The sequence below is a fragment of the Vulpes lagopus genome, chromosome 7 (assembly GCF_018345385.1).
Source record: "Vulpes lagopus strain Blue_001 chromosome 7, ASM1834538v1, whole genome shotgun sequence".
NCBI classification, from domain to species: Eukaryota; Metazoa; Chordata; class Mammalia; order Carnivora; family Canidae; genus Vulpes; species Vulpes lagopus.
In genome coordinates, this window is record NC_054830.1 from 828,894 (window position 1) to 844,982 (window position 16,089).

The following is a 16,089-nucleotide window of genomic DNA, read 5'->3' on the forward strand; positions in this document are numbered from 1 at the left end:
TGGGGACCCTCAGCCTCCTTCCTGACTGGCTGGGGTCGCTGCACACGCTTCAGGTCCCCTGACACTCTGAAATCTCCTTTTGCTTATAAAATTGAGATGTGGTTTATGGCGCATCGACGTTTGCCCTTGCAGACAGTTCAGCGGTTTTTTAGTAAATTCAAGAATCCGTGTAGTCATCACGACTGGGGATGTCAGGACACTGTCATTATCCGAACAAGAAACCCCATCCCCGCTGGCAGCACCCGCACCCCCTAACCCTGGCACCCGCGAACCCGATTTCTGTCCCTGTGGATTTGCCTCTCCTGACCTTTCACAGAAGTGGAGTCGCACACTCTGGCTTCCCAGGGAAACTGAGGCAGAGGGATCCAGGGAGAGATCTCCACAGGGAGCCGAGGGGACCGGACGCCCACGGCCTCGTCACGAGCTGGGGCCCGGGAGGGCCTGTGTGGGATCCAGGCCGCGTCCACAGGCCCGGAGGGGCAGGAGCGGACGGTCGGCTGGGTCAGGGGCAGAGAAGCTCGTTCAGCCCCGGCTGGGTGGACTGAGGCCGGGTCGACGGGACGTGTCTTCGCTGCCGGATAAATGCTCACCTCTCCCGACACCCCCTCGGGCACACCCGGAACTCACACTTACCAGCTATGGGGCTGGTGGGGGGCAGCCTGGCAAGTTGACAGAACATTAACATCACGTTTGGGAAAAAAAAAATCACAGCCGCCTCCTGGGTCTGGGTCCCCCCGGGCGGCGTGGGCTCAGGGACCGACTCGGGGCAGCTGCTCGCGGCCAAGCGTCCTGTGTGGACACGTGTGCTAGAGCCTGATCCTACGGGCAGCGCCTCAGCGGCCCCTCCCCAGCAAAGGCTCGGAGCCCCTGTTCTAGAATGGTACTGGGCCGCGGAGCCGACTGGGCGATGGAATGTTCTCCATGTGCTGTGGCTCAAGGGCCACCAGCCAGGTGTGCAGGGAATGGGGGTTTAGTTAGTTGTAACCAATCAAGCGGAACTAGCCGTGTGTGGCTGGGGGCCGTCCCGTTGGACTGTTCTAGAAGCTGAGCAAGCTGGTCCCTCTGCCCTGGCCCGGCCGGCCAGGTTTTGACCAGCCAACTCCCAATTTATTTTGCTGTGTTGCCGCCTCAGGTCACCCGTAGGGCCCCTTCCTCCTCGACCTACGTGGATCCTGAGTTCGACCAGTTCCCCAGCTTGTGTAGCAACTGCTCACGCTCACTCCGCTTGAGGGGGCAGCACGGGAGGCGGGGGGGGGCGGGGCCTGGGGGGGCCTGGAGGTAACAGAGATGCTCAAGGCTGAGGCTGCAGGGCCAGGCCACGCCGGCTGCGCGCTGCCAGGAGACACAAGGAACCTTCGGGGTAATGGCCATGGAGTCCCCTACAGACGTCCCAGTCCTGGTCCTGGGAGCTGGGACGCGTCACCTCCTGCAGCAGAGGAACCTGGTCAAGGCCCTGGGGCGGGGGTGACCCTGGGTCCCCGGGGGGCCTCCCAGAGACGGGCAGACCCCACGCTGCTGGCGGTGAGGACGGAGGAGGGGCCGCGAGCCCCGGAAGGCGGTGGGGGGGCAGGAGCAGGCCTCCCTGGGCCCCGGGGAACGAGGGGGGTGACCAGCCCCGTGTGGTTTTCCACAGCCAAGTTGGTGGTGACCCGTGCAGTGGCCCCGGGAGGCTCGCACAGGTGAGGCACCCTAGGATGGTCAGCGGAGTGGGGTGCAACATGGCTCCGAAAGTCTGCCTCGGGGTGGGGGCGGCTGGGCACCAGGTGGAGACGCGGGGTGGTTCTCTGTGGTGTGGACAGCCCTGAACTGATGGCTCCGGAATCAAGGGGCCCGGCAGGTGGCGTGGGGAGATGCTGGAGCAGCACCTGCCAGGTGACCTAGCTGCGCGGAACCTCTCCTCAGCCCTTGCCACCAGGGATCTCTTTGGGGAGGAGAGAATTTGGGGGACCCACGTCTTGGAAAGGTGGCCTCAGCTCAGGGTCAGGATGAGCTCTCGGGTGGGGAGGGCCCTGCTGTGGGGCTGGGGGCATCGGACCCTCACACCAGACCACTGCCCTGGTCCACGGTGCGGACACACCCTTGGGCTGGGACCCTGACCGCATCCTAGCGTCTGAGGTCCCGAGGTCCGTGACCCCCCAAGGGCTCTCTGGGCCTGCAGTCGGGGAGACCGGAGTTCTCAGCCAGTGGGGCCCCCCTCCTGTGGCTCCCGAGCCTGTCCCCCTTCTGGGAGCTGGGTCCCCAGGAGGGCAGGCTGACTGCAGGGTGGGGCTGGTGCCTGTGGGGTGACCATGTGCGACTGGGGGGTCGGGGAGTGCAGGGCGCTCCAGGCAGCAGGGCAGGGCCTGGGGCACCCACCTGCCTCCGACCCCAGGTGGGCGGACCCTCTGCTGCTTGCGGATGCAGGGCAGGCAGTGGCCGGGCAGGGGGCAGCAGGGGTGAGATCCCACCAGCGCTGGCTCCCCCACCCCAGGCCCCCGCAGAGCCCCCACTGCAGACTCCAGATGGACCCTTGTTAGTCTTCAGAGCCAACGTGGGTGCGTCCGGTGCAGAGCCCACTGGGTCCAGTCGGGGCAGCAGGTGGCCCCGGGGGTGCTGAGGGCACTTCTGGAAACCTTGGCCAGACTGGCTCTTTCCGCTGAGGAGCTGGGACCCGGGGCCCGCCCTCCCGGTCCCCGGGAGCCACACAGGGCCGGGCAGGGGCCCCCGACACAGAGGCTCGGGTCCTCGGGAGGAAGCAAGGCTGCAGACCACACTCACCGAGATGGCTTTATTCAACGGTCGCCCGCAGGACGGGTGCCTCCCGGGCCCCGCGGTCCCTCCCGCTGAGCAGGGCTCCGGGCCTCAGGCCCACGCAGGGGCCAGCCCCAGGCACAGCTCCCTCAGCGGGTGCAGCCTCCGTGAGGGGCAGGACATCGGCCTTGGGGGTGGCTCCCGAGGAGCTGTGCTTTGACTGGACCAGCGGGATGCTGCCGGCCGGCCGGGGCCGGCGTCCTGGGGCGCAGGGGCTCCGCCATCTGCCCACCCTCCGGGCCGGCCAGGGTGACGGCCACACGAGGCAGCAACCCGGGTCCTGCCTGACGGTCTCAGGCTGTGGGCCGGGGCCGCGCGGGGACAGGGTGGCTGCCCCGCCCAAGGCACTCGGGGCTGGAGGGCGTGGGACGAAGGAACTCCACGCTGACGCCGTGCCCAGGGCTCCCAGGGGCCGTGGCTCCGGGCACCGGGAATCGCCGGGCCGCACAACACACCCCAGGCTGGGGGCTCCGAGGAGCCGCGGCCCCAGCGCCAGCTCTGGCCCCAAGCGAGGGGCGTCATTGTCCCTGCGACACGGGGGGAGGGGGACGCAGATGCCGCCGGCGCAGCTGCCTTGGAGCCCTGCCGGGCGAGTCAGCCGCGAGTTCTCCGTCCCGGGGGCTGGCTGCCCCTCAGGCAGGGCTGGGCGCGTGGGGACGGCGAGGTTTCCCGGCCCGGAGGCCAGAGCTGGCGTCCACGTGCAGCACACACAAAGGCTAAGCAGTCATGCGGACGTCCAGCCCCACTGGCGTCACGGCTTTATTGAAGGACGCCTGGCGTGTGCCGCTTGGAGCCACGACGGCTTCGCCCGCTGGGGGCGCGCAGGGGAGCCAGCCTGCACCTGGAGGGCTCCTGTGTCGACCCTGGAATATTGTCCCGCAGCTTGACTGTCCCAGAAAAAGTTCCTCCAGCCCCTGGGGGACCTCGCAGGCCGCCTGGGGGCAGCTGTCCTGTGTGAGGCGGCCGTGGGGACGAGGCCGGTCCCTAGTCCAGTGTGGAGTGATGGCTCCGAGGACGGCCTCCTGCAGGCGGGGCCCGGGGGCGACTGGCACTTCCGGACCCAGGCCGTTCAGAGAAGAGCAAACGTGGGGGCCCATCAGGCAGGGGCTGTCCTCCAGCCGTGCCCCCGTGGACCTGGGGGAGGGGACACGCCTGGGAAGGCCTAGGAGGGGCCGCCATCCTCCTGGGCTGGGCCACAGAGCCTGGTCCAAGTGTGGAGAAGCTGGAGTTGGCAGTGGCTCCCCGCAGGCAGGGCTCCACGGGGCCTCTGGGAAGACAGGGAGAGGGCGCCATCAGTGCCCCGACGGGGAGACCGGCACAGCCGCCACCCTGCATGGCGCAGGCCCCAGGACCCTGGGAATGTCCCTCATCCCCACAGTCACCGTCCAAGTGCCAGCTGCGGCCTGGAACCACCAGCCAGCCAGCACCTGCTCTAAACATGCTCCATCTCCTGGTCCTGGTCGGGCTCGTCCTCGTCCTCGTCCTCGTCGTCCTCATCATCCTCGTCCGCGCCGGTCTTGTCCAGCGGCGCCTCACCGTCCCGGGCCAGCTCCTCCACATGGGCCAGCATGTCGGCCATCAGGGCCTCCTCCAGCCGCTTGCGCACCTGCTGTACCAGCTCCTCCTGCTTCCTGGGGACACACAGGCTGCGCTGGCCAGAGCTCGTCCCCGCGGTCCCCGCCTCCAGGACAGCAGGTGCCAGGACAGGAGGGAGGGTCCTCCGCCCTAGCTGGTGGCCCTCTGGCTCAGGGTCTGGGTCCTACACTCCACCTCTGGCAGCAGGTCCCAGACCCACATCCCTGGCTCCCTCTGCTGCTGCCCCTCCCAGTGCTCCCTGCGGGCACCGATTCAGTCAGCCCCTGCCCGGGCGCACCGGTCGGCTCTCCTCCTGGGCCCAGCGCACAGATGCACGTGAATCCGTCGGCTGAGCAGAGTTTGCAAAGAGAAAGTAGACAACGGGACGCCTGAGGGGCTCAGCGGTGGAGCATCTGCCTTGGGCTCAGGGGTGACCCTGGGTCCCAGGATCGAGTCCCACATCGGGCTCCCTGCATGGAGCCGGCTACTCCCTCTGCCTGGGTCTCTGCCTCTCTATGTGTGTCTCTCATGAGTAAGTAAAATCTTAGAAAAAAAAAAAATGGGACAATGGCCTGCTGGGTGACAGGACCCTGCAGATGGAGCAGCTTTCTCAGGGGTTGCCCTCTGCTCTGGCCGCCTAGAAAGCAGTCAGCCTAGGCTGTGAGACCCTCAGCTTTCCTCCCTGCGGCCAAGACCCCGCCTGAAGGTGAATCCGCACCTGCGTCTGTCCCGGGGTCTGGCAAACGCTGGCTGCAGACTCTGCAACCCCCCGGCCCCAGACTCCGCACCCCCGTGCTGTGCTGCCACACTGCCAGCCGCCCGTCTCCTCTCCAGACGGGACCAGATCCCCTACCTAACCCATGACACGAGCTTCTCCTTTCCGTGGCTTTTCCTATTTTTAGAAGTTCTGCTTGGTTTTAAAAATCCGTCTAGTCTTTCCAGATGGTTGTGTTCTTTCCTTATACTTTCCATCTCCTGGAGACGAGCTCCTCTGTGAGGCTATAGGCTATTCCGGGTCTTCACCGCACAGAGCATGGGGCTCCCGTGTGGTACCGGCCTGGCTTCCACACCCCGGTGCCCAGACGGGAAGCCCACCCGCCTCCGCTCCGGGTAAGCCCCTCCCGGCCGCGGCTGCTGTGGTACCAGCCCCGAGTCTGTGTAGGGACCACAGAGCCCCTAACTGTCCTGACCTCAGCTGTGCGCTTATGCTTTATAGCCCCAGAGGACGTGTGTTCCACTTTCTGCTGCTTCTAAATGCTCCTTGCCCTGCTGCCAGCTTGAACTACCTCCTCACCAGGACGCCCTTCAAGATGGTTCTGGCAGATGGACGCCTCCTGCCCCGAGCCCACCTGCACCTAGACACTGGCTCGTCGGGGAAGCCCTCTGAGGCCCGCAGCTGCGGGGTCCAGCCTAAACCTGTGCTGGCATTCAGGGCCTGGGGCGTGTCTGCTGCCACCCCTCACTCACCCCGTGCTCCCTGCTCCACACGCCACTCTCTGCAGCCCCCTGGCAGGCACCTGGAAAGCCTCATGTGCCCGAGGACAGGCAGGCCACACTGCAAGCCTGTCCACACCGGTGAGGAGCCACTTTCTCTTCCTAAGAACATTCCTGAAGAGCAAGGGTGATTCCTGTTCCCTCTGCAGGCAGCCCCTGGCCTGCCCTCAACTCCAGACACACTGGCAGGCTCCTGCTGATGCTTTTCAAAACTGCCCTCGCTGGGGCTACGTCCGCCACTAACCCCGGAGAGCGTTAGTAGAGAAATGTGACTGCAGGGAGACGGGGGGGGGGGGGGGGAGCATGCTGGCCACGGGCAGGGCTGGCGTTGGGGGCACGTGTGGGCCAATACCTGATGTCCTCGTCGGTCACCATGAAGGCCTTGCAGAGGGGCTGGGCCGTGTTGAGCCACACCCCCGGGTTCTTCTCCACGGCGGCCGACAGCTGCCCCGTGATGGGCATGGTGCTGGTGTGCAGGGCGCTGGCGATGGCCGACAGCAGGGTCTCATCTGTGCAGCCAGGTCCCACGCCTACCAGGGCGGGCAGGGTGGTCACCATCTGGCACCTGAGGCCCTTCTCCCTTAGCCTGGGATCTCGTTCCCAAACCCCCCACTACAGGCACTCAGGCCTGCTCGTGAGAAACGCAGAAGCTGCGCCTCTCAGGGACGGTGTGGTTGCATACGGCGCGGGAGCAAAACCACACACGCCAGGTCTCCTCAGGACACCCCGTGCCACACCTGCGGCCCCCCCTGTGCTCCCAGAAACCTGTCCTTCCCTGCTGCCCAGCCCAGCCCCAGCAGGGCCGCGGCACTCGGCCCGTGGCGTGGTATTTAGGGTTGCTCCCCGTGCTGCAGAGGCCACCGGCTCCCCTGCGTCTGGCCCCCTCCTACCCCAGGGTTACCTTGCAGGCCTTTGGGGAGGTCCATGGTCTTCACGAGCTCCTCAGCGATGTCAAAGGCATTCAGGCCACTCAGCTTCTTCTCCCAGAAAAGCTGCCACCAGACAAAGAGATGGGGCTGACGGACATGCCTCCACAACAGGCAGCCCTGGCCAGGCCCACCAATAGCTGGGCCCATGGACATGTGGACAGCAGGTCAGCACGACCTCTGCCCCCGACGTGCCTGAGCTACTTGCTTGGGAATGAGAGTTCTGCAGGACCCAGCGGGATTTCCGCCCAGGCCTGTCCTCCCAGCTCAGAGGCACGCAAGCCGGGATGTGAGCCCTGCCGTCGGTGCTGACAGTCTATGGTTCCCAGAACATGATGCAATCCCACGCAGGCAAAGCGCCCTTTGCTCTGAAACTTCAGGAGTCCACCGTCCTCCCACGGCTGAGTTCGAGGCCCCCAGAGGTCCCAGCAGGCAAAGGGACCTGGTCAGCACCGTCAACAGGCACCACCTGTGCAGGCAGGGGGCCCAGCGCCTCCGGGGGTGCAAGGAGCTCTGCCCGTGGACGGCACCACAGGACTCGGGGACAGGGTGCAAAGAGGCACGGTCCAAAGCACGGGGACAGATGCTCAGGTCTGAGTGGTTATAGAGGACTATGACCCAAATGCCACCGAGGGGAGTGGAAATGACAAGGGGCCTTCTCGTGAGCGGCTCCCACAGCCTCCTGCCCGCGCCAGCACCTGCACGCCAGCTATCTGCTGGGCGTTTGTAAATATGCACAAAGGTACAGATAATCCTCGGATTTTAAGCAGCAGCTTACAAGCACCATGTGCGTGACCTTACAGAACCACGCCCCACAAAACCACAAGCTCTCCCCCCAAACAGTGGCGAGAGGAAGCGTGTGGTGAGCGGGGCCAGGGTGGGGGCTTCCACTGCCGCAGACCCAAGCCCCCACTGCCCCCCTGCCCGCCAAGACCTTGTGGGGGGGGCACGTGGGCTCACCTGCCGAGGCTGCTCCACAGCCTTCTGGGGGTCACTCTTCACCTTGTTGCTGGGGTGGTTGGTGATCTTGGTCACCGGCTGCTTGAAGATGGATGCCGTCTGTCTGACGGGGAGGGCCGTGTTCAGGTCGGGCTTGCCCTGCAGAGACACACACTGCAGCCCCAGAGGCCTCCCTGGGCTCTCCCACGCAGCGGACGAGACCCCTCCCCTCTGGGCTTTGGGGAACAGATCGCTGTCTGTTGGTCACAGCGTACCCGGAGGCACCCCGGCTCTGGGGCCACAGTGGGGCCCTGGACCACACCTGCCCTGTGTCTGCCTCCTGCTCCTTGCTCTCCATGGAGCACAGTCCAGACAGTGCCCTGGCTGGTGCTGTCCTGCAGCCAGGACCAAAGTCCCCCTGGACGCACATCCATCAGACTGGTAGAGCGTCACCAGGCACCCCCATGTGGCCCATCAGCTGTGGGAGACGTGCTGCTTTCTCTCTCTGTCATTTTTAAAGAGTTTATTTATTCATGAGAGACACACAGAGAGAGGCAGAGACCCAGGCAGAGGGAGAAGCAGGCTCCCTGCGGGGACCCCGATGCGGGACTCGATCCCGGGACCCCGGGGTCACTCTCTGAGCCACAGGGAGCCGCTCCACCGCTGAGCCCCTGGGTGTTCCATAAGTGCTGCTTTCCAGCCCCTGCAGGGACGCCAGCTGTGCCAGGCTCGGGGAGAGTGTGACAGGCACACACACCGGGCACAGCTGGGGGCCACCCGCAGGGCCAGCCGCAGGCCCATGGCCTCTCTCAGGGACAAAGTAAAGAGAATTTTTTTCCCTCTTCCTACTCTTCTGTAACTTCCAAATGTCCTTCAAGAGCCAGTTATAACTCTAACACCGGGACAAGTAACGTTAATTGTGGAAGCCTTGCTCTCCACCCCAAACTAGAGTTGCGGTTTTTTTTATCTTACAATTTTTCTTAAAGATTTACTTATTGGGCAGCCTGGGTGGCTCAGCGGCTTAACACCACCTTCAGCTCAGGGCGTGAGCCTGGAGATCCGGGATCAAGTCCCATGTCGGGCCCCCCGCATGGAGCCTGCTTCTCCCTCTGTCTGTGTCTCTCATGAATAAATAAAATCTTAAAAAAAAAAAAAAAGATTTACTTATTTTAGAGAGAAAGCGCACAGCAGGGGCAGAAGCTGAGCAGCAGACCCCTCAGGGAGCACAGAGCCCGCCGTGGCGCTTGACCCCAGGACCAGGAGCTCACGACAAGACCCGACTGAGAACGTTCACTGCCATCCAGCTACCCCGTCAATGCCTGCGTTTTTGTTTTTGTTTTTTTTAATTTTTATTTATTTATGATAGTCACAGAGAGAGAGAGAGGCAGAGACATAGGCAGAGGGAGAAGCAGGGTCCATGCACCGGGAGCCCGATGTGGGATTCGATCCCGGGTCTCCAGGATCGCGCCCTGGGCCAAAGGCACGCTCCAAACCGCTGCGCCACCCAGGGATCCCCTGCGTTTTTGTTCTTAAAGTAACCTCTATGCCCAACGTGTGACTTGAACTCAGGGCTCCAAGATCGGGAACCGCACGCTCCACCGACTGCGCCAGCCAGGCGGCCCCGAAGCGGGTCTGAGCAGTGAGCCTGAGGCCCGGAGCTCACCTTGACCTGGTTCGAGGAGTCATAGCGGACCCTCTGGCGGCTCCTGTTCATCTTGCTCATGAGCATCTTGCCCGTCCGGAAGTCGAAGGTGCTCAGGTCCATGGAGCCCCCCAGGTACCGTGCCAGCTGGGGCTTGCTCCGGAACTTCTTCCCACTGGGGCTGCGGACGGAGAGGGGGTCAGCGGTGGGCAGGCGCGGCGTGCTGGGCCAACCCTTGCCCTCTCCCCAGTGCGGCCTCCCGGCAGACACCGGGGCTGAGAGCTCGGACGAGCTCTCAGAGTAAATGCCCTGACTACGGAAGGGTGGGGCCCAGCCCCGGGAGCCCTGGGAGCCCAGCTGACATCTCAGAACGTTCCAGAAACAGAATTAGGCTGTGTTCTTGAGAAAAGACCCCAGAAGAGCAGGTTTTGAGGGAGAGCCCCTAACAACAGTCTCCTCATGGGTGCCGTGTTGGGGACTAGGGTGTCCTGGGGTGGGGGCTGTAAAATCTCATGTTAAGATTCAGGGCTAGGACCCCAAATAGCTGCTCAGGTGTGACCTGTTGGGAAATCGGAAACCAGGTGTTCTGAAGACCTGGCTACGAAGCTCTGCCGTCCTGCTCACCTTGTGGACGGCACAGGCCGCCCACCTCTCTAGGAAACCAGTGATGCCAACCCACAGGGCTGCTGTGCCGAGTCAAGGAGGCTGTACTAGGAGGAACCAGCACAGGACCAGCAGGCATTAACCCGAACAGCAACTGCTGCAGCCACTGCAGACGACAGGCAGGTGGCTCCTCAGACTGAACAGCAACCCCACACTCGGGATCTACCTGAGGGAATGAACATGTTTGTGCAAAACATACAGCCGGGTGCCGGGTGTTCAGAGCAGCGAGGCTCACGGAAGGTAGGAGGTAAAAACAGCCCCAAGTGTCCACTGGCGGGAGAGCGAATATACACTGTGTCGTCCCCCCCCACCCCACGAACATGTCCCTTGGCTGTGAACAGGAGTGACGCCCCCCACCCGCTCCGGGGACGGACTCCGAGGCCTCGACGCTCAGGGAGGGAACCGGACACAGCAGGCCCCACGGGGTGTGAGTCCATGTGTGTGACATGTCCAGGACGGGCTTGTCCATGGATGGGGAGGGGGCTCGAGGGTGACAGCTAATGGGGCCAGGGCTGCTTTTGCTTTTGGGGACATGGAATGTTTGGAGGTTGGCCCTGGTGATGGTTGTAGGGCTCTGTGATACAATAACCACGGACTCGTGCACTTTAGGAGGGCGAGCCGTGTGCCGTGGGGATCACGTCTCCATCCGGCTGTGAGAAAGCACTTGTGGGGGGGCCCGGGGGCCTGGCGCCTTTCCGGACACGGCGCAGCTACCAACTCAGGTCACTCCGCTGCTGCTGGCTCCTCAGTCTGAGATGCTAAGTGCTTGATTTTCTTGATCTCCCCTGAAAAACCTCAGACGAGCCTCTCAAACAACGGCATGTCTGGTCCCCAAACCCCACTCGGGACAATCGAGGGCAGCGTGGAATCTGGTCCAGCCACAGTGAAACCCCCTCCTGCAGCGTCAGGACCCAAACGGGGGGCAGCCGCACTCAGCTCTGGATCCCCCCACCCCCTGCGGGCAGGGCCGGGGTGAAGCCAAGCAAGTCACGGGACCCAGTCCCGAGACCCGGCGCCCCACACAGAGCCCGACCCCTGCTCTGAGGCCACCGGGGACTCTGCGGGGCAATTCCCCCACCCCACCCTGCTGCGCTGCCTGGTGCACACAGAGCCTACACGCCGGGACGGCGGGCAGGAGCCGGGGTCCAATACGACAGCAAAGAGGAAGGAGGACCCCACGAACCTCGCCAGCGTCTCTCTGCCTCCACTCGCCACCCCGCACACACACTACAGGAGGACAGGAACTAGAGCAGGTAAGTAAGTGGCTGCTTAGGGACCGCGCCATGGGGTACGGGGCATTGACAGTTAAGGGCCTGGGGCTGTTTCGGGGTGAGGAAAGTATCCTAAAATTGACCGTGGAGGTGGCCATACCTGTAAATATGCTAGAAACTATTGAACTATACACTTGAAACGGATGAACTGTATTCAGTATGAATCCTAATCTCAATAAAAACTATTTTTTTTACAAAAGCAAGACAAAAAGTGAATTAGTAGATCCCAGGGGCTGGGGGGGGGGGCATTTGGGGGTGATGGAATGTTCTGGAACTAGAGGTGACGGCCACACGACTTTGTAGGACTGAAATCCACTCGACAGTACACTTGTACAGGATGGACTGGGCAGAACGCGGACTAGATCTCAAGCTTTAAAAACGGTCCTACAGATCCACAGCTCAGTATGGACACAGGAGAACGTCCCTAAGATTTTATTGAAAACCACCACTACTCTAGACTTAATCGGAGCACACGTATAGAAGTCAAAGAGCAAGACAAGGGCCTCTCTGGGAGGGCACAGACCAGGAGCTCCAGGCATGGGGATGGGGGCTGTGGCTGGCATGTCCGGGGGCTGGTTGTGGGGCTAGGAGCCACCACTCGGCCTCGAGCCTCAGGCCAGGACGTGGGTATAGGACTGAAACACAGCCTGGCTTCTAGTCTGTAGGAAGGGCTGCTGTGCCAGTCGCCAGGACCAGTGAGTGGGCACCGACAAGAATGAGGCCTGGAGCCCGCGATGCCCCAAGGGGCCCTGACCCTGAGCCCGTCCTGCTTCTCCCGAGCGTTTCCACTTCTGACATGAGATGTCCTGGGGGAGTCCTCTCTACTTTGTACCTGTCCAAACAGCGAGCCCCGAGGTCAGGGTACTAACTTCCCACAAACCCTCAACCTCCTGCCTGGACACAGAATATCACAGGGAGATTATTTTCACAAAGAACACAGGGCCGCAGCCTGATGATTCAGCCCCAGGTAACGTTTGTGGGGTCACCTTGCAAAGAACACACTCCCTCCCCCACTCGCTGGAGAAGGAAACCAAGGCCCAAGTATTCCAAGGGACAAGGCTTGGACTGCAAACCAGGTCTGTTTGACCGAAAGCCCTCAAGCTCTACTTTCCTCTGCCTTAAGAGAATTAGGCAAATCCATCCATGCTGTTGCCCCGTTGCTGGTTCAGCTGGCGCTCCAGGAGGTGGAGACACCAGAGATCCACATTCTAGACAACACCATGGGTTCCAGGTCACATTCCCCAAACCTCCCACCCACTGGGAGGGCAGGTGACACCCTCCTGCCTGGTGGGTCACCCAGGTCAGACCTGGGAGTGGTGCCGCTGATGTACACAGAGCCCAAGCGCACCACCTGCCCTCCCTGCTCCCCTCAGGCCCCACCTCTCAGTGGAGTCACCAGAAAGCTTGAATTCCATCTGTCCAGCCTCTTTGGAGCTTTTCCCCATTGCCAGACCCCCATACTCAGGTCTAGGGACTCACAGGAAGGCCCCATTTGGCGGAGGGCCTGAGAGGCCCACGTAGAGATGGGGACAAGAGGTGGAACAACGTTCTCCAGGTGCTCTGGCCATGCTGCCCTTGGCTCGGCCTCCTGCAGCCTCTGCACGGGATGCCCCTGCCCGGACAGCTCCCTTCAGCTCCACTGCCAGGGCCCAGCTCAGCGACACCCTTTCAGTAAGGCCCTCCTTGACCCGCCCCAGCCTCAGTCCAGCACCCCATCACTGGCCCTCACAGACCCCTGCGCTTCTCTGTGAATGTCACCACCTGTAACTACAGGAGTCGCGGGGTCCCACTGCCAGCTCCACCGCCAGGACATGCAGCAGGTGCTGCAGAGGCAACTGTTCAGTTAACAAAGGACTAGAGCCAGAGAGACCCGCTTCAGCCTTACGCCTAGACACGTGTGGAAAACGAGGGCCTCGGACCTCCTCACTGACCCAGCGGACAGAGCCGCGCGGACCCAGGCTTCATCGCAGCAGACAAGGGCAGTGCCCGCCCCCTCAGTGCCCCAACAGGGCCGCTGCTCTTCGGGGAAGCCAGCCCCGCGCTGGTCCTGACAGCTGCCCTCCCTTCCCTGCTCACCGCCCTCCTGCAGCCAAGGCCCAAGAGCGACCCCAGTGCGCGGTGCACGAGCAGCACCCCCGCCCCGATCGGCCCCAGCCGGGCAGCTTCTGGGCCCGCGGCCCCAGTGCCGGCCCGCGCCCAGCACGTGGCCGGGGCCCCCTTTACGTGGTCCAGCGACCTGAACGCGCCCCAGGATCGTGCAGCAAGGGGGAGGGAGCCACCAGAGCTGGCTCAGGAACAAAAGCATCTTCCAGCACTCAGGAAGAAGGGGAGGAAGGAGGGGAGCAGCAGGTGGCCGCCGGCCTGCCGCCCACGACTTGTCTCCCCAGGCCGCGGCGGCGAGCCCGCAGCCCCCGCCCCCGCGCAGCCCCCGCTCCCGCGCAGCCCGGGGATGGCGGCGGGCCGGCCCTCCGCACACGCGGCCCCGCCGCCCCGCCCTCCGCGCCCCCGCCCCCGCCCCGGGCTGCGCGCGCCCGGCCGATCCGAGGGACAGCCCAGCCCCCACCCCCGCCTCCCAGCGGCGTCTGGCCCGCGCCCGGCGCCCCTCGCCCCGCCAGCCCGGCCGCCGCGGCCGCCGAACAAAGGCCGCCGCCCGCCCCGCGCCGCGCCGCTCGGAGCTCCACGCGGCCGCGGGGGGGAGGGGCACGCACGCGCACTGGCCCGGGGCCGCCGCGCGCCGGCACGCACGCACGCACGCACGACGCACGCGCGGGGCCCAGGCCGCAGCCCGGGTCGAGGCGCCCAGGCCGCCGCAGAGGCCGCTGGGAGGCGCCCGTTGGGGCCCTGCCCGGCCGGCACGTTCATTCACCTATAGTAAAAGACATCCCTGTGGCCGGCCGACAGCCCCGACCTTCTGGGCACTTCTTCCCTCTCCCAGCCCTGCGGGAGCGCCGGGCACTCCCACCTCTTCCGCTCCATCGCGCCCGGCTCCTCGGCCCGCCGCCGCCGCCGCCGCCGCCGCCCGGACCCCCGCTCGACGCCGCCGCCTCAGCTGCCTCCGTCGCCGCCGCCGCCACTTGCCGCGGCTGTTCCGGCCCGCGGGCCCCCGCCCTCCGCCCCCAGCCGGGCACGCGCCGGCTTTGCCGCCCTCTCGGCCCCCTCCCCGCGCTCGCCAGCCCCCGCTCGGGGGGCCGCGCTCCGCCCACCCGCCCGCGCGCGGGGCCCCGTGCTGCGCAGGCGCCGCGCGGGACCCGCCCCGTGGTCGCCAGCCCCGCCCCGCGGCGGCGGCTCCAATCAGCGCGGGGCTAGGGGGCGGGGCTGGGTGTAGCACCGCCTCCCTGCCCGCCCGCCCCGCGCCTGCGCCCTGTGCCCCGCGAGCCGCCGGCCGCTGCACGGTCCCGAGGTGGCCGCCCGGTACCGCGCCGTCGTCCGTCCCGCCGCGCGGCCTCCCAGCCTGCAGGCGTTGTTGGTGACCGCCGCCCTGCACGCCCCGGGGCCCTTCCTCCCCCCGCGCCCCCGAGAGCCCGGCGGCTTCCCCTCAGCCCCTCCCCTCCCCGGCCCAGGGCAGGTGCTCGGGACTTGGGGTGATGGAGCCGAGGTCAGTGCCCGGAGACCGCTGGGCCTCCTGTCCTGGCGCCGGGGGACGCGGAGCGCCGGCCGTACCCCCGCGTCTCCCCTGCAGGTGTCTCCCCAGCTCAGGTCCCAGCGGGGCCCGGCCCCCAGGACCAGCGCGTGGGGCGCAGGTGAAGCTCGACGGCCTGCTGCAGGTCTTCAGGTGCACGGCGACTTCTCACGATTCCCCCCGTGTCCTGGTCCTGGACTCACAGATACAGGGCAGAGCGGCCAGGTGGGCGCCCGAGCGGTCACCGTGCGAAGCTGGCTGGGGGCACTGCATTCCCTTCTGCAGAGTTGAGGCCAGAACCCAGAACTTCGGGACGCTGACCTTCGTGGAGGCAATGCTGGGCGCTGCTGGGCTTGCATTTCTCCAGCTTGAATGGTTTTATTTAACTTAAAAGTTGTAGTTATAAAGATACACTTGTTGTCAGTGAAACCACATAAAGACACATAAAGGAAAAAGTATTAAGGTTCTTGCATCAGGGATTCCCAGGACCACTCCCAGGTCCTGCTTTCAAGTCTTTGGGTGCATACCCCGAAGTGGAATTGCTGGGTCAAGTGGTAACTGTTTATTTTTATTTTCAGGACGCCTGGGGGGCTCAGCTGTTGAGGGTCTGCCTTTGGCTCAGGGCGCAATCCGGGAGTCCTGGGATGGGGTCCCATATTGGGCTCCCGGCATGGAGCCCACTTCTCCCTCTGTCTCTGTGTCTCTCATGAATAAAATCTTATTTTCAAAGATTTTATTTATTTGACAACAGAGCGCACAAGCAGGAGGAGCGGCAGGCAGAGGGAGGAGAAGCAGCTCCTCGATGAGCAGGGAGCCCAGTTGTGGGACTCAACCCCAAGACATTAGATCATGACCTGAGTCAAAGGCAGATGCTCAACCCACTGAGCAACCCAGGCATCCCTGCATTTAATTTTTAGAACAGCCACACTATTTTTTTTAAGTGTTTATTTATTTATTCATGAGAGAGAGACAGAGAGAGAGGCAGAGGGAGAAGCAGGCTCCATGCAGGGAGCCTGAAGTGGGACTCGATCCTGGGTCTCTAGGATCACATCCTGGGCCAAAGGCAGGCACTAAACCACTGAGCCACCCAGGGGTCCCCAGCCAAACTTTTCGACAGCACCTGCCCCATTTTACATTCCTGCCAGTGGTACATGAGGAGGAGGCTGGGCC

General features: G+C 64.1%; 1 protein-coding gene across 7 annotated transcripts; it reads right to left on the reverse strand.

Annotated features, from left to right (window-relative positions):
* Positions 1-2,753: 2,753 nt before the first annotated feature.
* Positions 2,754-14,495, reverse strand: MBD3 (methyl-CpG binding domain protein 3). Of its 7 annotated transcripts, none has more exons than XR_005989026.1 (7): positions 14,167-14,495; positions 9,388-9,547; positions 7,746-7,898; positions 6,761-6,851; positions 6,212-6,389; positions 4,173-4,421; positions 2,754-4,057 (listed from the first exon to the last, which is right to left on the reverse strand). XR_005989026.1 is itself a non-coding variant. In XM_041763399.1 (7 exons), exons 3-7 carry the CDS (start codon positions 9,487-9,489, stop codon positions 4,223-4,225), a joined length of 723 nt encoding a protein of 240 aa, XP_041619333.1. In that variant the 5' UTR covers positions 9,490-9,547; positions 9,991-10,195; positions 14,263-14,495; the 3' UTR covers positions 2,754-4,222. The 7 variants fall into 7 exon arrangements, 6 of the variants coding, with proteins under 6 accessions (XP_041619333.1, XP_041619328.1, XP_041619331.1 ...); XM_041763399.1 differs by adding an exon at positions 9,991-10,195 and having other exon boundaries at positions 2,754-4,421; positions 14,263-14,495; XM_041763394.1 differs by having other exon boundaries at positions 4,218-4,421.
* Positions 14,496-16,089: the final 1,594 nt, after the last annotated feature.

What these genes read in the sequence shown, in the direction of transcription:
- MBD3 (XM_041763394.1), bottom strand. Translation starts at nt 14,276, where the DNA reads ATGGAGCGGAAGAGGTGGGAGTGCCCGGCGCTCCCGCAGGGCTGGGAG. An exon ending in CTGTGGAGCAGCCTCGGCAG is followed by an intron (nt 6,852 to 7,745) that starts GTGAGCCCACGT and finishes GTCTGGTGGCAG; the next exon opens with CTTTTCTGGGAGAAGAAGCT. An exon ending in CCTCCCCAAAGGCCTGCAAG is followed by an intron (nt 6,390 to 6,760) that starts GTAACCCTGGGG and finishes CCGCCCTGGTAG; the next exon opens with GCGTGGGACCTGGCTGCACA.